General features: G+C 36.4%; 1 protein-coding gene across 3 annotated transcripts in view; it reads right to left on the bottom strand.

The window, feature by feature from the left end:
• Positions 1–27,961, bottom strand: part of LOC149963235 (uncharacterized) — a 51,531-nt gene that overhangs the window by 2,809 nt on the left and 20,761 nt on the right. For all 3 annotated transcript variants that reach the window (XM_090180442.1, XM_090180441.1, XM_090180444.1), the window contains exons 7-17: positions 20,545–20,628; positions 19,409–19,583; positions 15,893–16,200; positions 13,979–14,755; positions 13,466–13,597; positions 11,133–11,270; positions 9,363–9,473; positions 8,920–9,036; positions 8,391–8,501; positions 6,919–7,011; positions 4,960–5,088 (exon numbers count right to left, since the gene is read on the bottom strand). In XM_090180442.1, the coding sequence (XP_090036568.1) occupies positions 4,960–5,088; positions 6,919–7,011; positions 8,391–8,501; positions 8,920–9,036; positions 9,363–9,473; positions 11,133–11,270; positions 13,466–13,597; positions 13,979–14,755; positions 15,893–16,200; positions 19,409–19,583; positions 20,545–20,628 (2,175 nt within the window). The remainder of the gene's footprint in view (positions 1–4,959; positions 5,089–6,918; positions 7,012–8,390; positions 8,502–8,919; positions 9,037–9,362; positions 9,474–11,132; positions 11,271–13,465; positions 13,598–13,978; positions 14,756–15,892; positions 16,201–19,408; positions 19,584–20,544; positions 20,629–27,961) is intronic.

Raw genomic sequence — 27,961 nt, 5'->3', positions numbered from 1 at the left:
GTACTAAAGAGCCGGTTACCCCACAAGTATCGCTATTTATGGAGAATTTTAATAACTGTTTAAACTCATTACCGAATACATTTTGGTAGGTCGTAGTTGCTTTCTGAAGAAGAAAACAAATTGAAGCGAGATAACAATATTTAAAGCGCCAAAATGTGTGTTTTTTTTTAAAACCGAAAGTTACTTTTAAATTTAACGCGCTTTCACTTATTTGAATAACGTGTTTGTTCAAATACGGATAACCCACAAAGTCAAATTGTTGGCAATGTTCGCCACGACCGCTCTTTCAACGCAACAATAACAAACGACGCCTCATTCAGTAGTAATATTTTACCTTATTTAAGTTCTTCGCCAACCAACAGTAATTCAATTGATAAGAGCAACCCGAGAGTTCCCATTACTAAAAGCAAAAGTAAATAGGGGGAGAAAGTCTATCACTGCCTTCAGATTTTACCTTCCACCATGCTCGACGCCCTTTTTGAAGAGCTAGTGATCACGTGATATTTCTAACCAATTACGCGCGAAGTAGTGCATTTGTGGTATTCCCGGGTATTCCGGTCCGCGCTCAAGATGAAAATTTTGAATTTTATTCCCTGGCAATCATGTCACCGCCTCGCGATTTCAAATAGTCTATCTGTCAAATGCTGACCATTATTTCCTTCGATAACGGTTGATTTTAATTAATAATTACCATATCAATTGTAAAATAAACAAAAAAGCTCGTAGCTATAGCTATTATTTCAGTTAAACTTGCAAATTGTTAGGCCTTAACATCGTAGATTTACCAATTAGTCCCGATCTCTGCTCTTAGATGGCGCCACGCTCTCCACGATTTAAGTGAGCGTTATTCTAGTTACGGTTTATAACTTTTCAAAAGTCGTGTTATTATTTTTAAAATGTCGAGTTTTAGTTTTTATCATATATCTATTATATTTAGGAACTAAATTAACCAAATTATCGAAAGCAAAAGTTTAATATTCACGTATTTTATAGAGAACTATTTTTCATCGTGGCGGAGTACAACCGATACCTTTGTGTCCCTGTAAATAGGCGAGGGGGAAGTCATTTCCGAAGCCCAAAAATTTTACCCCTCAAATAAGACGTCGTGCGGTTGGACCCAAGTGCTAGACTTTCTCCCCCTATTTACTTTTGCTAAAAAGGAATTGGTTGGAATTTTCAAGCAACACAAAAACCTAGGTGACTGTATTTCGAGTATCCGAATCTTACTTGGAAATCAAATAAAGGAAAACCTTTCGAAGTTTCAAATCGAAATTCTACGGAGAGCGATTGAGAGCCAAAAAAAACGTTTAACCGTTGGTGGAAACAAGCTGGTAGAGTGATGGCTAACTTTGAGAGGAAGCACCACGTCTGGTTGTACGCCCTTAGGAGTTCCTGATGTAAGAAGGCCAATTATCGAATTTTCGGTTGCATCTGCTCGCGCAAAACGAGTTCACGTTAGTGAGTTAGCATCCTTATTGGAAGACGAACCCGCTGAGAAAATCATAAAAGCAGCAGCAGTAGCGGTTGAACGGAAAGGAGAAACTGGATTGACCTTGGGCTTACAAGAACTGATGAACCGTTCGAATTCAGCATCAGCTGTACCCGAAAGAATGCCCAAGGATGTGCCAACGTCTTGTTCTGACACAGAAGCTCTCGCATTGATTTTAGATGGCGATTTATCAGTAAACACCTATAATATGATCAGGAAAACTACTTTATCTCATGGCTCTTCTCTCTTCCCATCTTACTATAAAGTTCTTCAGGCTAAATTACTCTGCAGGCCGGCTGTTATGAATGTATCTGAAACGGTAGCGTTCGTTTCTCTTCAAAATCTTTTAGACCACACTGTAGACCGGATTTTAAATCTTCAAGGAGAATTTATCATCAGGTACACAAAGGACATTAATCAGGAAAGTTTACATCTAACTCTTTCAGTCTCTTGGGGCTTTGATGGAAGCACCGGTCAATCGCGGTATAAACAGAGCTTCGGTAGCTCTATCGACTCTAGTGATGCCTGCCTTTTTGTAACCACAATTATTCCTTTGAGCCTAAGATCAGAATATGGACATACCGTCTGGAAAAACAGAACCCCGCAGTCAGTACGCTTTTGTCGGCCCCTAAGAATTCAATTTATTAAAGCATCCAAGGAATCTATATTAGCAGAAAGTGATTGGGTAAAACAACAAATTGAACAACTGCAGATTTGCACTTCAAACATTTCGGGCATATCTGTGTCAGTCGCGTACAGTCTTAATCTTACTGTAATCGACGGCAAAGTGCTTAGTATTTTATCAGGTGCTTCGTCTCAGCTATGCTGCCCAATCTGCGGGGCAGCACCTACCCAATTTAACAACATTCTTCGTCAAAACCTTTTACCGAAATATGGAACTCTGTTACGATATGGACTGAGTCCATTGCACGCCTGGATACGGTTTACGGAGTTTTGCTTACATTTGGGGTACGGCAACGTTGATGGATTAAAGATCTGGCGCATTAAGGGGGGAGCTAAGAACCCGACCTTTATTAAAAGAAAACAAGATATTCAACGTTTGATGTGGGATAAGTTATCATTAAGGGTAGACTTTCCTAATCCTGGTGGGTCTGGCACGAGCAACGATGGAAACACGGCCAGAAGGGCTTTTTCGCCTTCAAATCAAGAAATATTTGCAGAAATTCTTTCCATTGAACGTTGGCTTGTGGAGGGGTTGCACGTAATTTTATGTGCCATATCCTCAAATTTTCCCATTGATTCCGAAAAATTTGGCCAGTATTGTCTAGAATTAAGTAAAAAGTACGTTGACAATTATAAGTGGTTTAATTTGCCTGTAACCCTACATAAAATCCTTGTTCATGGTGAAATAATTATTCAGCAGTCCACTTTACCTATAGGAGTTCTAAGTGAATAGGCGGGTGAGTCCCGTAATAAATTATACCGTCGAGACAGGGAAATGCATTCTAGGAAAACATCTAGAATTGAAAATTTACGGGACATATTTAATCGAGCCCTGGATTCGAGTGATCCCATTATTTCGAACATTTCCCTCAGCAAAAGAATAGAAAAGTAAAAACAAATTCCACTTCCGAGAGCCGTTATGGATTTACTTAAAGAACCAAATGAACCACCTTATCCAGTCAGTTTAAATAATTCTGAACACGAGATAGAATTGTGTAATGAAAACGACAAATATTTTCTGAACAATATGCGTTTAGCAACTGAATATTGAATAGCTATGTTTGCTTCATATATTAAAAAAAAATAAGCAATTAAGATATTTGTTAACATATTTTTTGTATATTATCAAGTGATGTTTTGCCTGATTAAACTGTTTTCTATAATATAATTTTTGCAAATTAGTATAAGCTAGGGTAATACTAATTTGCATAACGGTAGGGCTTTTCTTCTGTTATTCGTTTTAGCCAAATTTTGGCTAGGAATTTTATTACTAATTTCTAAATATTAAAACTCAACTTTCTTCAACGGTCGCGAAGGGAAACCGGAAATATTTATGGAATGGATATAATGAAACGTTTAATAGAAAACGTTCGAAAAATATTGGGTATCCACTTGCGTGTTTCGGAAGAAATCTCGGGTGAACTTCCTGGATATAAATATGTAAATATTATGTGTCTGGTAATTTTTTAATTTCTGCCGCATTTTGGGCTTTTCGAAACACTGTGCGTGTTGGAGATTAAAAACGATAATGGCTTTTTAAACACTATGCCTGCAATCTAATGTTTGAACATATTGTGTTAGAGATAACGGCTATTTCTATTTCGTTCCCCCCCCCCCCCACCGAAATATTATAACAGGTATCTGTGTCGTCAGCCACCGCCACCGTGCCACCGTGCCACCGAAACTCCCAGCGCGAGTATAAAATTCAGCGAGTAGTAATAGTCTTCGGCAATCTCTGAGTCATTAGTCAGAGGTTCCAGTTGGGAGATTTGCCAACCAATTGGACTCCTTTTGAAAATATTGAATTTTGTTTTGATATTTTCTATGTAACTTTATTTTTTTCTTCCATAACCATTTTTTTTTAATTTTCAAAAGGGTACTACACTTAAACCCCTTCATGCCACCGCCGAAAAAATTCTACGCCGCGGATAATTTTGGAAAAAAACGGCCGCTCCGCATCACCGGGTGATTTTCGCCAAACGGCCCCAATCCAATCGGCTCTATTTTTAATGCCTTTATCCCAGGTGGCCAGGTTAAATTGCGTATTAGGGTGGTGACAAGCCCTTCATGCATCGCGAGCCGACAGCTCCATACACTAACTATTACCGAAGAGCTCGAGGGGAACCTTTCTAAACCGTGGGGAGAGAACTTGCTACCTCCCAGTGTCACAAGCTAGGATTGAACCCGGCTCCTCTAGCTTCGAGGCGACAGATATAACCACACCGCCACTTTAGAGATGTGCCTATTAGTATGAGCTAGCCTAAGTGAAATTTATTGGTTCAAATTAAATATTTTTAAATTTTTAACAGTATTTCAGATTAATATTTTTCTAAGGTTTGGCATAATTTTTCTTTTCAATTTAATATTTATAAATTTCGTTTCGACATCATGTCGTCGGAATCAGCAGGTGTTTCTATAAAATACGAGAGATCATATGATAATGTTAAGTCTACGTCACTTAGCTGTAGCTCTTGAACGTAGAGAGCACGCGCTGCAGTCGCGAGACCCTTCGGAATCTGAAACCCACGTGCCAGTAAAGCACTTAAATAACTTGCGCTCGTGACGCAGATAAAAACATCTTATACTTCTAATTTGTTTTTGTTTTATTTTATAGAAACGCCTATTCGGCTAAGGTTGGGGTAGTTATCGATTATGGTCTCCACCATTTTTCAAGATGGCGTTGGACTTAATTTACTGACAATTCGTATACCAACAACGATATTTATAGGTTATCGAATTCGCCATTTTCCAAGATGACTTCCGATTTTAACCAAAATAGCCCTTACCTTTCCACTTTGTGTGTCGTTTCTCATTTTCTCCGCTAGACGGCGTATTCTTCGTTGTTCATTGTCCCATTCACGATAAGCTGGATTCTCACGTTTATTCGCTTTATAAATCCTATTAAATTCCCTTTTCTAGAACAAAGCAACAATCCATTTAGTAAAGAAACAAATATTGGAAAGATGTCTGCAAAGGACGAGCGCCCCCCCCCCCCCGTGCAATGGCGTTAGAAATATTTTGTTACTTAAGGGGGGGGGGGGCAGAAGGCAAAGCGAAAAAGTCTAGATAATATCAACCAATAGAGAATTGCACTTTCAAAAACAGTCTTCTAAAAATGGCGGTAGAGGGTTCAAATTTCGTGTTCTGTGCATTGACTATTTTGAAGTGCGTTTTCTAAAATCTGGGTCATATTCCTGAAAAATCAAACTTAAAATCCATAAGACGAAGCCCTTGAATTTCATAGTCGAAGGGTTTAACTCCCCCCCCCCCCCCCTTCCGACGTCCCTACTGATTTTGTTAATCCAAATTCAAAATTCAAATATTTCTGCCACGGAAACTGATAACGTATTGGAGATTAAAACGATAATGACTTTTTAAACACTAGGCGCTGCATTCAAATGTTTGAATATACTGTGTTAGCGTTAACGGCTATTTTTATTTCGTTGCCCCCCCCCCCCCCCGCCGACATATTATAACGGGGATCTGTGTCGTCAGCCACCACCGCCGCCGCTGCCACCAAAGCTCCGAGCGCGAGTATAAAATTCTGCGAGTAATTATAGTACACTCTGTTCAAAACGTCTTTGCCCGTGGGAGATTTCGAACATTTTCTTTTTTGTTTAATTCTACATATGTAACAAATTGAAGGTTAACATAAATATTTTCTGGCGTCGCCCCTGTTCGTTTCTCAAAGATCACATAAAAATATTTATGTTAACCTTCAATTTGTTACATATTTAGAAATAAACAAAAAAGATTGCTTCTAGGAACTATAGATGGCGACAAAACCCGTTAACATTTATTATTTTAAATGGCTTGGTGAGATGTTTAGATATTTCTCAATTTCTGTGAAAACTTCTTTGGTGAATATCTTTTGAACCAATGCGTCGATTTGAATAATTACAACACTTTCTAAATATAAATCAAACCCGGAGAACACGGAAATCGGGTTTTAAATGACCTGAGATCAAAAATAAAAAGTTGACACCCCCTCTTTTAGGCCAAAATAGGCCAAATTATAAGTCTATCCAGAAAATAATTTTTGCCAATTTGTAGCTAAACATTTTATTAATCTATTACCCATGTCCGCTTCGACTTGATGCAACTATACAAGAAATGACGGGCGAAAATGTTCGAAATCTCCCACGGGCAAAGACTTTTTGAACAGAGTGTACATGTAGGTATGAAGAAGGGGCGGATTCTTCATTGGCCGGAGGATACGAGTGAGAGAGGACTGTTTTCTAGGGAGTAACGCCATATTAACAGAGATATTTTGCGGATGGGGTGGATAAAGGAAGAGAGACCGAAGGAGCGAGGTTTTGTTTCCTGCGACCTTTGGAAATAATTAAAGATTTTGCAAATAATGAACAAAATTGCTATAAATCAAAGATTTCGCGATTTTGCTAAGAAAACAAAGACTAACTAAGAAAGAGTATTTTATGGTTATGAAAAGGAATCCATACCTCTACTTGGAATGCTTATCCTGCCGTACCGTGTATTGGAATATCACTCTGACGGCTTTCGCCCCGCCTACGAGAGAAAAATCCCCTCTGCGCGCTTCCCTCTCACGTTGTTGTTTGTTAAGTTAACATAGCGACGTCAAAAAAACCGTTAGCCACATCGAGACGATAATCTTCCGCGATAAGCATTCAAAGCTGATATGTTTTTTTTTTCAAATCGGATAGAGCACGGCTGACGTATTATCTACGAAATGCCGCCAAGTTCCTATTGTGCTTCTGATTAAATACCTTTTCACTGTTTCCTTTTCTTGTCCTTCGCTTTCTAGACCTGGTGCCTCCATGTTGTCGAACATCGGAATCTTGTTTCTTCAGTTCTTCCTTCTGCAAGAAAGTCAAAACAACCAAGTAGCTAAATATTAGTTTCTTCTCCACCTCGAAGGCATATGTGCCGAAGTACCGCTTTATTTCAAATAAAAATTGTCTAACTTAACCCTGGTCCATTTACTAGCTATATTTAAGCCGTAAGAAGTGTTTTCATGAAAGCTTGTTCTTCAAAAATGAAAAGATTGAAATATTTAGCTTTTCCTGGTACTATCTTTTTCGACTGCCCCCACTATTAGCAGCCAGAAAGAGCGGTTCGTGTGTTCACGGAACGAGGCAATTTTAGCTTATCGCGTTAAAAAAACGGCATAGAGATACGATAGGTTTTAACAAAAACCAAATGTGTTTCGTTTTTTAAAAAAGATAAATAAGAAACGGAACTCGTGAGTATAATTTGAATTTTTTAAATCAGCCTGGAATTTTGGTACTATTCTTTTCACTATTAAACATCAAATCAACGAATCAAATCATAATTAGTTGAAGGCGGAACAAGGTTACTTCCGGAACCATACGCGAATGTCTCCCGAAAACTTTGATCATTTTTATCATTTTTAAAATCAAACTGTTTTTAAGATCTGATTTTATTTCGCCTGGAAAAACCTAGCATTAGCATACCAATTTTCTAACTACCGTCAAAGGTGGGGCCGACGTAACGAGATCAACTTCACAAGCAGTGGCGGACTGGCCATAGAGTGAACCTGTCCGATGGCAGGTGGGCCCCACTGACCGTTCATAAATTGGGCCCCTCAAACATGAAAACTGAAATGAGAGCGTATTTTACACTATTTCTAGCCCAAGCCCAAATTTTTACAAGCTACAACTGTTCATTAAAACGCGGCTTTAGGCAGTGCTGATATCTGAGACTTTTCGGGAAAACAATTTTCAAAAAAAAACAAATATTGTGAAAAAAAACCAGTACACGGTGACCACAGAAAACAATCTGATAGGAAAAATAGAAAATTTGTATACGATTTATAGCATTAATAGGATTTTTTGGAAATAAAGGAAAATAAAGTATAAATTTCATTAAAATTACCGGTAAATTTAGGTTTCAAGTACTTATGACGTGGAAATCCACGGTTTTTAAATAGAATATGGTTTAATAATTGGTTGAGCGAGCGAAGATTTCTAAAATTCGTTTAAACTTGAGAGGTTTTGATAACAAATGATATATTTGAGATAGGTGAATCCCGAAGAATTCTACAAATATAGGCAAATGTATGAAAACTTATAAAATATACGAGGTGTGCGTGGTCACCCTACATGTAACATTTTGCCAACGAAAGAACGCTTTCAATTAAGGCCAAAAAGATTTCATTTAGGAATCAAACAATTAATTTAGGGAGCAGAGATAACATTTGCGATCCCACTGCCAATACCTGATCTAAAGAATTCAATTCTTTTCCAACATCCTTTTCGGCACTTTCCTTGAGAATCTCTTCGTTTGGTTCGTGCATTTCATTGCAAGAGTCACTCTCTTCTAAGATTCCCTGCCAAATAGAACACATCAAATTTAATAACAATACAAAAATAAGTAGGATTTATTTGAACCACTGATGCAACTTTTAAAAAGGCTGACGGTTGGAAAAAACGCTCTACAATTTAGTTCAGTAATAAACGATAAAGAATTTTAGATGACCAAAAGAAATAGAAATAAGGAAGATTATTCCTTTATAACAATGCAATATTATCGACCGCCTATGTGTAGTTAATACCCTTTAAGAAAATAGCTTGTTCCTGTATTAATTTACCCCTGGCACTAAAGAGCCTATGAATTCATCCATAGAGTTTAACTGAACTATTTTGTAGTCCCATTTTAACAAGTTGGGTTAGCATAGCCGACTTTACGCATTACTTGGGATACAGGTAATAAAATGGCGTGAGATTTTAAGTAAAAAATACCCTTACCTTTCCGTACTGTGTCTCGTTTCTCATTTTCTCCGCTAGACGGCGTTTGCTTCGTTTTTCATTGTCCCATTCACGATAAGCTGGAAACTCTCGTATCGACGCCTTAGGATTGCCATCCTTAGTAAACAATTTAACAGTCCAATTAAAACACGTTAGGAAACAAGCAGACAAACTTCCGGTTGGGGGTAAGTAGACCTTCATGATGATTCAAAATTCCCAAAATGTTTTTGGAAACTTAAAACCAAAATTTATCTGCGTAATTAAACAAGGGTAAGTGACCGATTTTCCGGGTAGGACCTCTAGTGAAACCATAACATTTGAATTCGGGCCCGTCTTTTGACGCTCCCCGAAACATTTTACACTTTGGTTTTTATTAAAATTTATTTTAAAGAAACAGTAATGGTGCCCGCTGCGAAAACAAACTATAACAACTTGAAAAATACCTGATTTGTAGATTTCTCTTTCCGGGCAGTCTCCCTCGCGGCGCGTTTCTTGAGCATTGCTTCGTAATGCTCATTTATCTCCTTGTAAGCGGCACTCTCTTTTGAGATTCCCTGGGTACACGTAAATCGTTAGTTAATTTTACTAGTTTGTAGAAAAAACCTTGGGGGGCATTTAAGCTACGTACAGATTTTAACTTAGGAGCAACAAACACAGCACCCCACACAAGGAGAACGCAACTCGTCAAAAGTCATGCATTTTCTTGTGTACATTTTTCATGGGTTAGACGCTATAGAGCCTGCTGCCGAAGCGTCGGAAGGGAAAAATTCGGAAATTGTCTTCCCTCCTACCCGTAAAACGTTCAGTGTAATGGTTCGTCCAATGAAATTTGTACACAACTCTGCGTTAGCGTGTTTAGAGGCTAGCTGCGTTCTCCTTGTGTTTGTTGCTCCTAGTTTTAACCTAGAATTTAATATCGCTGGCATCTGACCAACAGATTTTCTAGGATAACCTAGTCTTTTGCCTAAACCTTATGGTGATTCTAACCTTTGGTCCACTTTAGTTGATAATTTATACCAAGACTATTATCATAAGTAGTGTTCGATGTAAGTGGTATTTCTTAAAGCTTGGAAACCTATCTATGCTAAGAAATCATTTTAATTACATTTCAATCTATCATACCACAGTTTTGAATTCTGCTACAAAGTAACAATAGGCCGAAACTATTCGCTCACTTTGGGACGAAAAGAGTACACCTTTTACCCCAAACTACCAATTTCTTCCATACAATAACAGCCAAACTGTATTTTGAAGTTGCTCGCTATTTCCTAAAAAAATACTCCAAAACTAGCGAATAGTTTTCGCCTAAAGCTATTATTAGTTTTGGGGGCTAAGACTGCTTTGCAATGGTTTTTGGGGGAAGCTGTACCCCTCCAAAAGGCCCAACGATTCCCCAGTGTACCCGCAATTGCCGAGAATCGAAAGAGACGCAACGCAGATATCATTCAATTGGCCTTTCTATAAAATAAGCTACGCTTGCTGAACTTGTTTTTATGTAGCTCATTCGTCACGAAATACGTAAAGTTCAGTTTATACTTAAAGCAAATGGCGGCTCAACGTGAAGTAACTCTTTTTTTCAATAGATATCGCTAGCGTCGAAATCAAAAAGGCGGTACTTATAGCTTCCCCTCGCGTAGATTTGATCGTTTGTAAATTGGTTAATAACATAAATTGCAGCAATTATAAGCAATATTTTTACATGGGATATATAATTTATATGTTAAAGCCCACTAATTAGATTATAAATTGTCTAACTATAATACTCTACAATGGCTCTCTGACGACGTTATAATTTGGCTATTTTAAATAAATAGATAGTATCACGCATGATTTTGATCATCAATTCCAGCAAATCAATTGTTACTTATACAGTAGGATGTAAAACCACAATGAAAAGGGGAGTTAAAAAGTTAAATCTCTAACAAATTTAAAGAAATTAAAAAACTTTGGAGTTACTCGGCCTACGAGAATAAATAAAATACGCGAGTCAACAACTAATTAAAAATCAAATAAAATAGCCAGAATTTCCAACGATAGACCAATTTCGCCCTATTTGGGCTCATCAGCACCGTGTGGTAAATCTGGCTCGCGAATAACAGCACTGAAAAAAGAAGCTAAGCCTAATCATTAAAATTTTCAGATTTCTTCTATACACATTCCAAGTGTATACATATGTTTGCGGGCAATTAACAAATGTCGAAATTGTAACTCACTTTCTCTTCCATCGTTTTCAGTTTCTTCTTGTAGTACCACTCTCGGCGAAGTTCGGCTCTTAGCCGACGGAATTCGAGATTCTGACGGACCTGAATGAGCCGTTTCTCTTTCAGAGCAGCTTTGTCACTCTTAACATTCTGGTAATTCACAATTAAATGGTACTAAACGTTAGTTTCATTTATATAGATATACCCGATTCCATATGAAATGAGCCAATCATATCGCTATGAAAAATTGATTTTGATGCAAAACGTGTTAAAGTGGCTTACAAACGATGTTAGTCCAAAATTGAGGTCCTAGGAAAGTTTTGTTTTCGCAATAGAGTTAAAAATGTTATACCACTGTTTGGGATGCACCGGTATATCGGTAACCGATATATCGGCCTATTTTATTGCCCCAACCTTCCATTTCCCTTTAAAAAGGCAAGTTCTTAGTTTTGCAAGTAGCTTTCCGGTTGTACTAAACAGCCTTTCACTATCAACACTGGATGCAGGTGCCGATAGATATATTCTAGCAAGAATTGGGAATCGTTCTTTATTGGCGCGCCACAATTCGAAAACATTGCTTGTCTTGGGGATGAGAGGTATGATACTATTTCGCCACTAAGCGCGTAAGACCAAGAACGTTTTTAAAAGACCCAAAGAGTGATTGTCCGCGCCACGTACGCCAGACTTCAGAAGCTAGACCATTTATTTGACAGGGGATTTCGAGTGTAGACAAATAAAATCAACGATATTCGATTTGTGATAGATAATATGTATCATATTCGGATATGCTCTTGCAAACTTCTTTTAATGAAAAATTAGAATAAAATGGTATGACAGTGCACTGAACCGTCTTTTACAATGATAGATGACTTTATTAATATCGGCCGATACTATCGGCCACGGATAGCCGATATAGGCCGTACCCATATCGGTGCATCCCTACCACTGTATTTTCTTTAAAAAATTTACAATTTCTTATTCAGTCACTAAATAATTTTTTCCTATTTAAAATTTATGTTCTACTGTTTTATTGTTCATAAACGCTTTATTTAGATATACTTGGAAACACGTTTTTGTGGAAGTTGTCACTCAGAGACCAACAGTGGTTTGTGGTCTAAAATTTATAAATATTTCGTGGCTTTTTTGACTAGAACCTTCAAACGATGTAAGATTTGTTAAGTGAAATCCAGTATGGAAGCCGAAAGAACAATTTTATTATGTTTGCTCAAAATACGTGTTATTTTCCATTAGAATTGTTAGTAATAATAATTTTTTTTTAAGAGTTTCGATAACACTCAAAAAATCATATGTCTAAAGTTCTGCTTCATGAACATCCCCACCAATTCGAGTTGGAACAATATTCAGTGCCATCACATTTCTGTTTTAATACTTGACTTCCAACCATTCCCATTTAATTTCATTTACCTTTTATCATTCCCGATCACTCCCGAAATTAACATTCCTCATTCAAAGTATCGCGAACAGAGGGAAAATCAAATGCCGATCATTTCCGAAGTATAAATAACCTTTTTTTCATCCATTCCTTAACCGAAAGTAAAACATTAATTTGATCGCCATTATTTCCAGCGGTATTCTTACGGTTACCGTGGTTAATCCTAAAAAACCGTTTCCAGCAATCTATCTAGCCTTTAAGGTATCTAAAAAAGAAAATTAATACTATACAGGAAAAAATTTACGATTCCCAGTTTTACCCAATAAAAAGTTAAGTTAAAAGGAACCCCCTATGGACTGCATTGTAAAGGATGATAAAATTGGCGAATAAGTAGATAAGTCCATAATGAAAAGGAATAATAAAGCTAAACCCTAAATAAATTTTAATAAATTAAAAAACTTACTAATAGCTCGGACCAAATAGATCTTCGAGTGAATAATAATAATAATCGGTACGAGCTATTAGTAAGTTTTTTAATTTCTTCAAATTTATTTAGGGTTTAGCTTTATTACCCCTTTTCATTATGGACTTATCTACTTATTCGTCAATTTTATCATCCTTTACCCAATAAAAGATTTGTTTAAACGTCGTCTGATGTTAATCTGATACTTCGCGATCAAGCGACCAAAGTTTCAACAGTATCACGTGATAACAGGTATTTTTAGTTTCCAAACAAACAAGGTAATTTTATTTAGATAACAGAATTTGGTCAATCTTTATTTATAACTGAATTATGTTTTTTACTTTTTTTTCCTAGTGACTCTCCTGTCTTGCTCGATTGGGAAATTTAAGTCAGCTATTAATTTAAAACTTACAAAATCGTAATTTCGTCCACACTTTTAAACAGATTTATGTTCACAATTACAAGGTTTTCCCAAAAGTAAGATTTTACCTTCTTTGTTGGTTCGTCTTCCCGTTCCAGAGCAGAAAGAGCTCTCTTCCTGTCAATGCGTCGCTTCTCTCTCGCGACTCGTTCCAGCTCTCGCTTCACTTCCGCTGCATTTCTCGGTTTAATGTCCTGGTCCTAAACGTAAACGAAATAATTATTTAGAAAATTTCAAAAGAGTGAAAAATATAAGAAATGTCAATCATCATGCCAGTGGTGGTTATAAGTGAACTCATTTACACTTTAAAAGACCACCACTTTGAAGGTAGAAGTCACCTAATGATAGTTTTAATTTTTATATGTATGATTGGACACCCCTACAGGCGAGGGCAGAGACAACGCGCGCCTGGTCTACAGGGACAACGGATATGTATAAGATAACATGGTCTTCTGTTATATACCTCTACCCAGGTTACCTTGGTTCTGGGTATATATAAGACATTAAACCTAGTGCTGCTTGGTCAATTAATGCGTCAAATAGAATGTGAAATGAATGTGGCTTAAGCTAAAAAGACTTACCTGTACAGTGTTCTTCTGAGTTTTTGGCCTTTTAAAGTCAATTGGTCGTTTGCTGCAGAGCAACTTGTGGAAATACGCAACTTGCTGGCAAAATTTTAAACCGCACCAAATACAAGGTGCTGAATACACGAATTGCAGATGGGTTTGCAGCAACGAATAGTCTCCGAAATAAGTCGAGCAAAATATGCACTTGACGGGGCTCGTGGTTTCTTCTTCTTGCTGAGCAGCCGCGAGCTCTTCGGAGTTCTTATCCCCGATTTGATTATTCAGTCCACTCGATTCCAAAAGTAAGTTGCCAGTGGCTCTATCGGATGATGGGACAGGATATACTCGAGGATTTTTCAAAGAACTTAAGAACCAGTGGTCGCTAGTGTCGAAGGAAGCGGAAGTACTTCCAACTTCGCTATTAATTCCGGCTACTTTAAAAGACGTAGCTGGGGGTAATTGTCTGGAACTATTGAGATCAACTGGAGAGGAAATGCTACTGTTTGGACTACCGGCGGCCGCGGTGGTCGTAGTAGCGAGTGAATTTCTGGACCCGTTAATGGAATAATATTCTCGACGCAACCGTATTAAGGAGCTCGGTACCTTTGACGTAACTGTGTCTGTTGCTGATATGAAGTTTCTGGCCATCGAAGATGATGCTTTGCCGTTCGTTAAAGAGTTACGGGCATTCGAACGGCTTTGGTTGTTGCTGGCACTAAATGTTTCCCGAGAGTTACTTGTTATTCCGTTTTCCACTGTAGCAACGTCGTTAACAATTGGTCTTTGGCAGGACTGTAAATGAAGATATTTAAAAATAACAATAATCAGCTAGGCTAATATCCAAGGCACCACCTTAGGCCTAAGTGATCAAGCGACTTTTGAAGCCTTTAATTCAGGTGGCCGGGTTACAATGTGTAGGAGGGTGGTGGCAAGCCCTGCATGCCACACGATAGAGCCAACAGCTCCCTACACTAACTATTACCGTTAACCTCAACAAGTTTTTATGGAAGGGGAAAACCCATTAAACCAGTGAGGAGAGAACTTGCAAACTCAACGCAGAAGGAGTTTTTCGAGGTTTCAACAAGTGCCATAAGCTGGGATCGAACCCGGCTCCTCTTGCTGCGAGGCGAAAGTGCAAACCACTCCGCCACCCCACATTTAAAAGACTGTCCTATTTGAGCTTATATCTCACTGGCGGAAAAAAATTACTGTCTGGTCGTTATCACCCGTAAATAATTTTCTTATTGGCAGTTATCTTCACAGACAGTAAAAAGCGCTTAGAATAGACCCTCTAGAAAATTAGCTTACCTAACATGTTTTAAGTTTTGTATCTTAGCGCTTGTCTAACCTGTTTTCGCGTTAGTCTCAGCACTTCTCCAAAGGTACGTTTTAAAATCCGATGGTTCGCGCTTCGATACGCAAGCGTAAATCGTTTTTTCACAGAATCCTAGGGGATTGGTGTGTACTAAGATCACAATGCCGCCGCCGAATCTGACAGAACGCTTCAACCATAAGGTCTAGAAGGGTCATTGTTATGTCAATCGGTAGGAAAAATCAATAGCCCAATATTAGATTTGCCACTGGGGGCAGGGCCGGATTAAGGCTGTTTTGGGGGCGCACTAAATTATAAAATTATAATAGCCGTGGAGTAACTTGAGGAGGTTAACGAGATGTCTCGGACATTTATAGCGACATAAAATCCGCCCATGTGCTAAGAATACCAATTCACATTCTTTAATCGGGAAAATCTCCAATATCTGAACCTACGCGTGTCCAATATGGTACAACAAACCCCGGCCCCAACTTATTTTTTTCGGGGATAGCTTAACCCCGACCCCGACCCACACTTAATTTTGACCCCGTATGAACACTAGATACAATGTTAATATTTGCCACGTAAGAAAAGATTGGAGATTAGAAGTAACTTACCGTGTTAAATTTTAAATGAGTTAAGTACCCCTTCGAGATTTTGTACGATCTTTTGCAAACGAAACATCGCAGCCAAATGTCGTAGTTTTCATTAGGGCTTCCCATCGCGATCAACTCGCAATTGTGCAATTTGCGCATGTGCATTATCAGTTGGTTATCGCAAAACAGCGCCTTTTTGCACATTTTGCAGGAGCCTTTGTCTTGGAATACGTGCAGATCGACCATATCGGAGTCGCTGAATTTGGTCGAGCAATGAGGACACTGCGTTTCTGCGCTCTTGCCTTGATCCGTTGCTACGTTTTCCGGCTCTACAGGAAAGATATGTATTAGCAGAAGTTACGATAGAACTATCTATCTTCTTTACTGACAATTGTAGTTTTTCTCTAGACAATAACCCTTCTAAGTTTTCACGCATTTTTAAAAGTAGTTATTTTATCGAACAGATGATTCTTGTTAGTGAGTTTTAGTTATGGTTTCGACAGTAGCATTTCGCTTTGTCAGATCTAACGGAAAAAGTAGGCTGGGTGAATAATCGAATTAACCGAATAATTCGGTCGAATATCGAGATGAAAACCCGTCTCGCTATTCGTTACACGCCTCTTTTGGTATTTGATCGAATGTCGAATAACATTTCTAATACATTATTCGGTCTTTATTATTCGGTAAATAATCAGCAAACATTCCAAAAATATACCCTTATTCCCCCTCCCCTATCGGCCTGTGCCAGCGCATAGCTGTCTTTGGGTAGGGTGAAGCTAAAACATCTTTTGGGGGAAGATATTTCTATGGTAGAGCTCTCACTTGGCGGTTGACGGCTAAGATTGTGGCGCCCAGTAAAATTCCAAATAATCTATAGGGAAATTCTGTATGTAAATGGTCAGTTGGCTCTCAGCAGATAGTTTGTTTCTTATTTACGTCATACGTCACTTATGACGTCATTAAGTAATTCAGTTCTACCATTCAGATATTTAAATTAAAAATATTTCGACCATAAGACCAGTTATTCGACTAATATTTGGGCCTATATTCGACGAATATTCAGCGTATTATGCGACGAATATTCGACAAGGTAGTATTTGCATTAAGCTTAACTATTCAATATTTGGTTTGAAAACTACAAATCGTCTCGGTATTCGACTAGAAAATGTTTGGGTATTCGATATTCGTCTCGATAGGCTAAAAGTGCTATTCGCCTAGCCTTAGAAAAAACCTACTTGTCTTATTCGAATTCTGAGACCAGCACTGAATTCCACGCATATTAGCTATCAGATTCAACATTTCAAGTTAAAAGAAACTTCTATAATTTCAGGTAAACATTGGTAAAATTTAGATTTCGGATATGCCGTTTTGGGGTATGAGAACGTGGATAGCGGTGTGTAGCTAAACTAGTCCCAAGAGAAGTTCCACTGCTAAGTACAAATTGTCTGCTTAGCAGACGACAATTCAGCAGTTTGTGCGCTCACGTTCACCGCTATATGGGGCCCAATGAAAGCTGAAAAGGCTAACAGTACGGACTGTACGGCTAAGAAGGGTCTGATATTAAAAATGTTATTTAACTCCTGTGACTTAAATCTGTGTTAAATATTGTTGGCAGCCAGATATAAACAATGAAAGCTCAGGTGGACCAATTAAGCAAGAAATGCAGATAGGGTCGAAAGCCAAAGGTGCCAAATTTCTTCCAAAGGGGTTCGAATAAAAAAAATCGTCCATGTCTACGTCTGTTTGTCGCAATTTGTGTACGGTCATTGTGGAAGTTAAAATAATTTTTGGGGACTTACTCAAATATAACCTAAATAGTTGATTTTATAAAATAAAACGTGGTCTTGCCCAACTAGTTAAAATGTTGCTTTTACTTCAGAAGACCCAGCTTTATTAGTTAATTCTTCGCACGGGTGATTTGCACACGCGCTAAAAAATATATTTCTCGCGTTCGTAGACTTGTAAAAGTATGATACTGTGACGTAAGAGCAACATTTAAACAAGAAGGCCACGTAACTGAATAAAAAGAACTATTAACATTATTTCTGTAAACTTCTATATTGAGGAAACAATTACGGTAAATAAGCAGAAATTGATACACAGTTTAATATTTCATTGGGTAGGTTGATGGTGGCAAGTCCTTCATGCCACGCGAGCCAACAGCTTTCTACACTTTATGGAAAGGGGAGATCCAAAAGCTCAGGGAAAACCCCTTTAACCAGAGGGGAGAGAATTTGCCAACTCAAAACCGACGATATTGTTCAGAGTCTCAACCAGTGCCATAAGTTGAGATCGAAACCGGCTCTTCTTGCTGCTAGGTGACAGCGCTAACCATTCCTCAACCAGGGTCGGACATAAGGATATTTTTTTTAAAAGTTAGCCTGACTTGTGAGGCTCCTATCTTAATTTATTTTAGTAGTCATGACTAGTGGGGGTAAAATGGGGGTATAAAAACTAGAAGGACCGCCAACATTTGGCTTTACCCGACAGAATTGAAATATGAGTTAATTATAAATTGAGTTACATGATGTGATTTAAAAAAACTAGATTGATGAATCCTGAATTTAAAATACGCCATATTCGCTAATATTTATGAATATTTAGGTAAATTTTTCACAAGTGAAATTGACTAGTGAGCCCCCAGATGCGATTAATTTTAGTAGTCAGAGCATTTATTTAAGTAGTCAAATGCCTTGACTAGTGCCTTATGTCCAACCCTGTCATTCACCCGACCTTCGCAGGCCTTCAAGGTTCACGTTAGTTTCTGGTGTTCTTTCATGGGCCGCGAGATTAACGCAGTGGCACTTACACAATTAGGGATTAAGTAGTTTCCATGGTCACTCTCATCTATGACCCTTTAATCCAAATAAATAATTACTAAATTACGCGAGCTTGCAGGTCCTCTTTTCATTTTGGGATTTGGAAATAATTAGTGACTGATGTGTGTACTGAAGTACAACTGACGTCAAACCCAAAAAACATAAACACTTCCTGCGATAAAACTACGCAACTGGAAACCAGTTATGAAACTTCCCGCACGCGCTCACTGTAACGACGAGGCAAAGGTAGCGTATTAAGCGTGTTGACTGCTCCAAAAACTAACAAAAACGTCACTAAAAGAATTTATTTATACTTAGGGAGAATGACTATCCAGATAGCATTTTTTAGCAATGCTCCCAATCCACCTTACGCTGTAAGAGTAAGCCCTTTTAAGACTAAAAAATAATATCAGCCTGATATCTCATTGGTACAATGAAACCTACATCTTTTGACGCATTTAAAGTGCTTTTTCCTTCCCCCCTTGTGAAGTGGGAGCACTCATCCATGGCGCCTGCGGATAGTCTTGTTTGTTTTGTTGTACAAGTTTTTATGGAAAGGGAAACCGAGGAACACGGAATTAAACCCCTTTAACCAGTGGGGAGAGAGCTTGCACAGTCAACACAGAAGTAGTTTTCAGCCCCCAAAGAGTTGCCCCTAAGTAAAAATAACTAAATTCGTAGTAAACGTTTCACACGCGCTGTAACTCAAAGAACCAACCTGTGGACATTAATAAAGACTGTAAAATTGAGGGTTCGACGTCCATCGTCTCTGGTAACGAAACGTTGTCGCAGGAAATTGCTCGAATCAATTCTGAGTGATAATATTTGGGGGCTCTGCCTGTGGCGTTGAACGAGTTGGCCGGAGATTTGGACGAGTCGATCCGTTTTGCGGCCTACGGAGAAAATCATACATTAAGCGATAATGTATTTAGGTATCTGAGAACGTATGAGAGGTTCCGTTTAAAGAAGTAAGAAGAAATTATACATGTATATACTTGAAATGTGTAAGGATCCATTGGCACCGTGCCAAGAATAAATATGTATAGTTCCTGGTAATTCCAAGGGGGCCGTTCACAAATTACGTAATGCCGTAAAGAGGAAAGTGCATTGTAAAAGCATTACTAAATGTTAAGGGGCGAGGGCATTACAATAATCAATTATTTTACCTTACAGTCCAGATCTGGTACTTGTTTCAATAATTTATAATAGTATTATAATTATGGAACAAAACGTAAAAGCCACGTGGCACGAGCTTAACAATAAGAGTGATTAACTTCGTCGGGTGCCCTCTTGACACCAATCAAAATAGATCTCCATAGTATGTGAATGTTAGAACGGGTGGAAATTTAGTACAGTCAAAGGTAGGGACCAGGGGAGGTCAGGACCCGGAACCCCCCCCCTCCTTATCGACGCCACTGCCCTTTATCAAGGGCTAACATACCAATAACCTTTTCGGTTTACTCTTCAATCGCTTAATTTATTTTTGATAAACTTAAACTAATTTCACGGGCAACTTTCGCATTTTTCTTATCCATAATTGCTCTGATCAAACGGACTCAATATATTTATGGACGCGAAATTTTGGGCAGACGACTGTGGGCGGGGATTAAAAGCTCAGCCTTTTTTAACGTGATAGCGCCAGTATCTTAGGAGATCTATATTCATGGTTGAATATGAGTAAATTCATGGTGTCACGTGGCAGTTTAAAATTGGAAGCTCTTCTTCATCTTTATCATAGCAAGAGCTCGTGACGTAGGAAAAAATTAACATGGAAGAAGTAATTAAGGTTAAGATCTATTGGTGATGTTACAAATCCAATATTTCAAATGTTATGAAAGTAGTAAATGTTCGTACCGGACATATTTTGGCGTGCGACTTGAAAATTGCTCGAGACCTCAGATTCTTGCCACAAAAGGGACACACGCAATCCTTATGAGCCTAAAAACGAACATAAAAAAATCAATAGGCCTTTCTATAAAATAAGCTAAGCTTGCTGAACTTGTTTTTATGTAGCTCATTCGTCACAAAATACGTAGAAGTTCAGTTCAGTTTAAGCTTAAAAACAGGGTGCCTAATCGAATTTACTCTTATGTTTAGAGCTTTTGGTAGTAAAACGTCATCGATATGTCACCCGTGACGCAGCAACCGTGGTGCAACTAGTAGCTTAAAAATATACTACCTACTAAAAAAGAGCTGTGCTAGCAGTGTTGCTGCCCCTGTTTATTCAAAATGGCGTCACCCAAATTTTGGCGCGAGCCAAAGTCTCTGTAGATTATACCAAAAATAAATTAATTTCACATCAGCGAAGACTGGAAATCGTTTCTGTGTGATATAAAAATAATAAGGTTCTTCGTCGCTATGATAATTCAATTCAAAGCTATCATGGTTCTTTATAAGTATGCAGCATAGTTTCTTCGTACCTAGTTACAGTAAGAAAAATACCATCTTAATTTTGTAATTTCTAAATGGCCAGCTAGAATGACGAAATTATTTCCCAAATTGAGTTGATCTAAATGACTCGAGTATTTTTCAAATTAAAGTAATGTAGTAAAAACAGACGTTAATTTAACTAACTTCTGATAACAGGAATAATAGCACAATCAGTGAAATATAACTATTTCAAATTAACCAATGGCTTGTTTAAAAATTGTAACCGATAAAAATTAGAAAGATTTGACTTTTCATGCTCAAAAAGCTGAAAGCACTCGAGCAGAAGCCAGTATACCACGAGATCAATTTTCCAAAATGACTACGTACACGTATTGATGGAGAATGATGGCGCCATGAGTTTTTGGGGTCAGTAGAAGGAAAGTGAGGGTGTGGCTCCGATCCCAGGTTCAGGTTTAGGTTCGGGATCGAGATTCGGGATTTAAGGGTTGAAATGGGGGTAAAATCGTCGAAAAGTCAATGTATTTATGATATTTCTCGCGACGATTTGTTTTCCCGTATATCAACATATTGTGTCCAGGCCAGCTTGTTCATTTATCTCCGCTTATCGCGAAAGACACTTGAACGTATATCTTATCGCGTTTTATCGTACGGAATAAGTTGAAATGATGTAAAAATTCATAACCTAGGCGACGCGTGAGCAGATTACCCCGGGGGACGCGGTTAATTTGAATTTAAGAGTGTTTTGACGTCATGGAATATTCGTTGTTAAAGTAGAATGGAAATATTTTTTGAACTTCATTTTAATATCATTGTAGTACGCTTGGCACTTGAACCAATCTCACGAGTATTTCTTAAAACGAATATCTCGATCGCGTTTTATCGTACGAAATAAGTGGAAATTATGTAAGTTGTATGATACTTGATAACCTAGGCAGGAAGATAGCGCGCGCGTGCGCGGATTACCTGGGAGGCGCGGATTGCCCGGGCGCGTGGTTAATTTGAATTTAAAACATGGATTCCCTCTCCGAAATAATTCATGTACCCAAAATTGGACCGCAAGTTTTTTTCTTTTTAGGGGAATCTCTATGGGAGTTTAACATTACAATAAAGCTAATAGGTCCAGTTTGGGGTACTTTTGGTCCGAAATGGGGTACATAGGGCCGAAAATGGTGACTTTGGTCGTTTTTAGGGTACTTTTGGTCTAATTTGGTCCATTTTTGGGTACATCAGAAAAGCAGTTGGAAAAACGAAGAGCCTTATTTTTTTTCCACCCATCTCCAAACTCCAAAAATTTATTGCTTTAATTTATTTATCGCTTCCGTAGGTATAAAATAAGATAAAAACCACTTACCTATATTTTAATTACGGTAAATTAAAAATACTTAATTAGTGTACTAAGTTACGTTTAAAAGCACCTTTTGTAACAATTCCAATTTGTAAATATAGGTATAAGGATTGAAAAAATACTTAAAGTGGTTTTACTGATAAACTCTAAAGGAATTTAACTTTAAAGGGTATCTTAGATTATTGTTTTTAATTTTATTCAAGTTGAAAACGTATTAAGAGTCCTTCAAAGTACTATAAAAGGATTTTATTTACGAAGTTAATTCATATTTTCTTCAAACTTTCAATTCGCTTTTATTACTATTTAAATACGGTAAAATATAATTCTTATACACAAATATAGTCAGAAAGATACTATAAAGCACTAAAATTAAAATTAAATTAAATTTGTGTGGATAAGATTTGTAAATATCATTTTGAAACTAATAACTTTCACGCTTTATTTAAGTCAAGCCAATAAAAACAATTACCTATATTTTAAATACGGTAAAATATAAATACATTTCCGATATGTAAATAGGTAGAATAACACTATGAAAAGTTCCTTTTTCTTCTTTTAATACGACAACACACAACTCTGATACGCCAATATATAAAGAAAATATAAAAAAATTTACTCTACGTTCGATACGTTAAAATACATTTCCGATACACAAATATAGATAAAGAAATACTATAAAATGTAAAAAGGTAGAAAAATACTACACATTAACCATTATGAATTTAAGCTTACAACATCCTTCACGTATAGAGCATAGCATATATGTTCAGAGTTAACTTGTTTCCTCGTTATCTTTATCGCATGTGTTTTAAATAGCGTATGGAATAAGTTAAGAATGTACAGAAATGGTGTATGTTTAAACCTCGTAGAATAAAGAGTAAAACATATGTTCAGAGTCGGCTTGATTACTAAAGCGAATAACACAGAGACGTTTCCGGTGTAGTCACGTAGGAAGAAAAATACTACAACACTCTCTATACTCTACATTCAACGCGTTAAAATATACTTCCGAAATGCCAATATAGGTATTAAAATACTACAAAATCTCTATACTTTACCTTCAATACGTTAAATTACATTCCAATATGTAAATATAGGAGGAAAAATACTACAAAAGCCTCTTTTCTTGGCGTTCAATATGTTAAAATAGATTTCTGAAATGCAAATGTAGGTAGTAAATACTACAAAATCTCTATACTCTACCTTCAATACGTTAAATTACATTCCAATATGTAAATATAGGTAGTAAATACTACAAAAGCCTCTTTTCTTCGCGTTCAATATGTTAAAATAGATTTCTGAAATGCAAATATAGGTAGTAAATACTACAAAAGCCTCTTTTCTTGGCGTTCAATATGTTAAAATAGATTTCTGAAATGCAAATATAGGTAGTAATTACTACAAAAGCCTCTTACTCTACGTTCAATACGTTAAATTAATGATATGCCTCCGATCGAATCGTTCATTTTTTCCTATTTAAATATACGCATTTAAATTAGAATTGCTTCTAGTGTTCGGCAGTCGATTAATTTTTATCCACAAATTTTCCGATTTATTTAAAAAACGTTGGTAAAAAGAATATCATTTTAACTTATTTAATTGTGTTTTTTACCCAACCAAGCATTTATTTGAATAAAAGTGGTATTTATTTAAATAACCAATAGTTAAATAAAAATTGTTAAATGTTTAAATAATCGAAAGTGAACAAGCCTATTTTTTAAATAAAACAAACAGACTTTAGAGTTGATAAGATTTGTAAATATCATTTGAAACTAATAATTTTCACGCTTTATTTAAGTCAAGCAATTACATTTTTAAAAATGAAAGAAGTTAAACAATATAAAAATTTGTAAATATTGTAAATATTTTTAGTACAGGGTCTTTGCCCAAATCCGTGTTTCTATATCCGTTTAGGGTTATACGTGTAAACGTTTTAAAAACCGTTTCCAAAACCGCCGTGTTTTTAAAAGTAAACGGATAAACGTATATTTCACATGTACCCGTGTAGTTTGATACGTTTACACGGACCTATCGACACGCTTATCTTAAAACGAAAATCCGTGTTTCTGCTGTGTAGCAAAGGTTAAGTACAAAAACTTGGATGTTACCAGAGCTTATATTTTAATGAAATCTACATGTTTTCCAATAATTATTAACCATTCCAAACGGTGTTTGATCTACAATAGGACTTTGACTTTAGATATCAGAGGTCTTACGTTTCCTTTTTTCCAAACGCATATTTTGTTGGAAAATGTTAATTTATAAATCGTGCACTGTAAGGCTCTTGAGCACAAGACCACCGTTGATGTCTGCCAAAAAGCCTCTAAAATAGTTGGACACTTTCGACCCTCAAATGTGGCAACATAAGCTGTGGAGACGAAACAGGTGCAGCTAGTATTTCAAAAACAGAAACTCATACAAAGCGTTAAGACCAGATGGAACTCGACGTTTGAAATTTTACAACGTCTGTTAGAGAATCGACTGTCCATTACCACTGTTCTAACCGACAGAACACTCACAACCAGAGCATTTGCTGAAAAGCTTGACATAGCAGAGAGAGAGAGAGTGGACACAAATTGCCGAATTAGTAGACCTTCTAAAACCACTGCAAATGTTAACTACTGTATTTTGTGGTGATAAGAGTTCACCAACGTCCATGGTTCGACCACTAATTACAAAAGTAGTTAAAAACCATATGCAACCATCTACATAAGTACAAGCGACAACCAAGAGCAAGTTCTCGCATGTCTCATAGCGGCCTTTCTGGACCCACGCTACAAAGACCTCGCGGATGAAACACCTGAAGTTAGACAAGCTGTTCGGGAATATGTCCGAGGTATGTTGTGCAAGAGCTCCGAGGTAATGAAAATGGATGTCGAGTTGCCCAAGGCCACACACACCTCCGCCCTAGCGTACCTTTACAATGACCCCGGACCATCGCAGGCCAATGAAGATAGCCAGTTTGATGAATACCTATCAGAACCCCAACTGAGGTTCGATCTGAACCACTTAGAGTGGTGGAAAGCGCGCGCTCAAAAATTCTCTGCACTAGCCTCACTTGCGAACAAATATTGATGTATTCCTGCCACTTCAGCAAGTTCAGAGCGCACATTCTCCACGGCTGGTAACATTGTTACCTCCAAAAGAAGTTGTTTAAGTTCGGAAAATGTAAATATTTTGGTATTTTTATACCAGAATAGGTTGTTATACGTCTAAGAGGTCACAAAATGTCATTGGTGGTGGTTTTCGTTAAAATTTTGTATTCCTTACTCTATAATCTTTGATAAATATATTGCTATACTTAACCTATCTTGTGCCATGCTTGTTTCTTGTTATTGGTAAAGAAAGTCTAGAGTAGAAAGGTCATAAATAAGAATAAACTATAAGTACACGATTGATACTTCATCGTGTACTTATAGTTTACTCTTACATATCTTAGCCATGGTTAAAAATTCAATCTCTATAACTAGAAATGTGGTAAAAAAAGCTCCATGTTCCTAGGGTTGACAAAAAACTTCGTTGGGGGACCCGAGTTGTCATGGAATTCGTTAACAGTCGAGCCATTGTGCCCAACATTTGGATCCAGCACCCAATTGCCGCTGTCAAAATCGGAGTTAGATATGAGAGTTGACGTTAAACATTGGCTCTTGTTTAAAATTGTACTGTCCAGTTTTGAGAAGAAACTCCTTCACTCATATCAGGAAAGACAGGGGTAAACGTTACGAATAATCGATTGAATGGAAAACCGATTTAACCATTAAACGAAAAAAAACGTTTATACGGTTATACGTTTTGAATAAATCGTGTAAACGGATAATTACAAATGTTTAGTGCTATCCGTTTTATAAACGTACTTCACTTAAAAATACGTTTATACGTAGACACGTTTATACGGATAATAGTAAGCCCTAATTTTTAGGTAATAAAGAAATTAAGAAATGTTTTAATTAAAATATCTTTCATTTTCTACTACATTTTTAAAAATGAAAGAAGTTTAACAATATAATTATTATAATATAATTTCAAAATCAGGTATTATTTAAAGTACAAATGCATAATTTAGTGAAGCAATTCTTATTTAAATACTTTTATTTAATTAATTTGTGTATCTGAAATGTATTTATTGAAAAATAAGTGGGTTTTACTATTTATCACGGTTTTTTATATATATATATATATATTGGAATTGTTACAAAAGGTTCTTTTAAACGTAACTTAGTACATTAATTTATTTTGGAAGTTCAAAACGTATTAAGAGCCCTTCAGAGTATTATAAAAGGATTTCATTTACAAACTAAATTAATATTTTCTTCAAACTTTCAATTCGTTATAATTTGAATTTAAATGAAAACATCATGGATTATAGGTGCGTAATCTACTATTAGACCGAACTAATTAAAAAAAATACTTAAAGTAAGTGGTTTTACTGATAAACTCTAAAGGAATTTTGGAATTTTCTAGAATAGCAAAGTAAAACTAAAACGTAAACCAAGTTTAAAACGAAACTAATAACTGGGAGAAAGGTTGAAGTAAGAAATTTTTTTGATTTTTCGTTTTTTAATTTTTGAGTTCCCTATATTATTATAAACTAAATTAAATATAATTTTTGAAAATTTGTGATAAAAGATCTGCTCCTTCGTGTTTTACATATATTTAAAAACTCGAGATTTTAATGAATTGTTTTCAAAGCATGAAAAATATAGCAGATCCTTTGATTTTAATTGTAGTTAGTAGTTACTTAAAAAAAAAGTCGCTAGCTGACTTGGAGCTGGTGTAGTTAAATTTTAAAAATGTGTATTTTAAATTTTGTTTGTAAAAGTTTTTTTTGAAAAAGTTTAGTATTATAGTTTAAATTTATTAAATAAAATAAAATATAAATTATACATTTGGTTTAGTATTTTACTATTGCAAGTAAAATTAATAGTAATTTCAATTACTTTTTTAGTTTTTTTTTTGACAAATATGCAAACTATTTAGTAATTTCAAAAACAAATACGTCGAATTATTTGGTATTCGAAATACTATTGGTTAGTTTTTATATCTTTAATTTTATTTTTCAGAGCAATTTATCTTTGTCTAGCTTCTTCTAACTTTAATTTAGATGGCCTTAAAGCCAAGTATTTAACAAATTTTGTAACCAAGTAGATGGAGCTTTAAACAATTTTTCAGTCATGTAGTCAAGGAAATGTTCAAATATACGTGTATTCAGGGCCCCCACTCAAATCTTAAATTTTTTTATAGGAAAAATAGGATTATATTTCTAAAAATATAGGACTTTATAGGACTATTTTTACAAAATTATAGGATTTTATAGGACTATATATGCTATTTAATTTACTAACTTTATGCATTTAAAAACAAAATCTATATTTAGAGAAATAAATCTTTGATTTTCACTTAAAAAATAGAAACGATTTAACCATTTTATCACAAAAATATACTTGTAGCTAACCATGTTAACAATAACAAAAGTATAGAATAGAAGGACTTGGTATAGGAATTTATCCTATAGCTAAATTTAGCAATTTCACTGCG

This window comes from Leiobunum rupestre, chromosome 1, assembly GCF_980474605.1.
Source record: "Leiobunum rupestre chromosome 1, qqLeiRupe1.1.hap1, whole genome shotgun sequence".
Classification (NCBI taxonomy): domain Eukaryota; kingdom Metazoa; phylum Arthropoda; class Arachnida; order Opiliones; family Sclerosomatidae; genus Leiobunum; species Leiobunum rupestre.
This window is presented reverse-complemented; position numbering and strand designations above follow the sequence as displayed.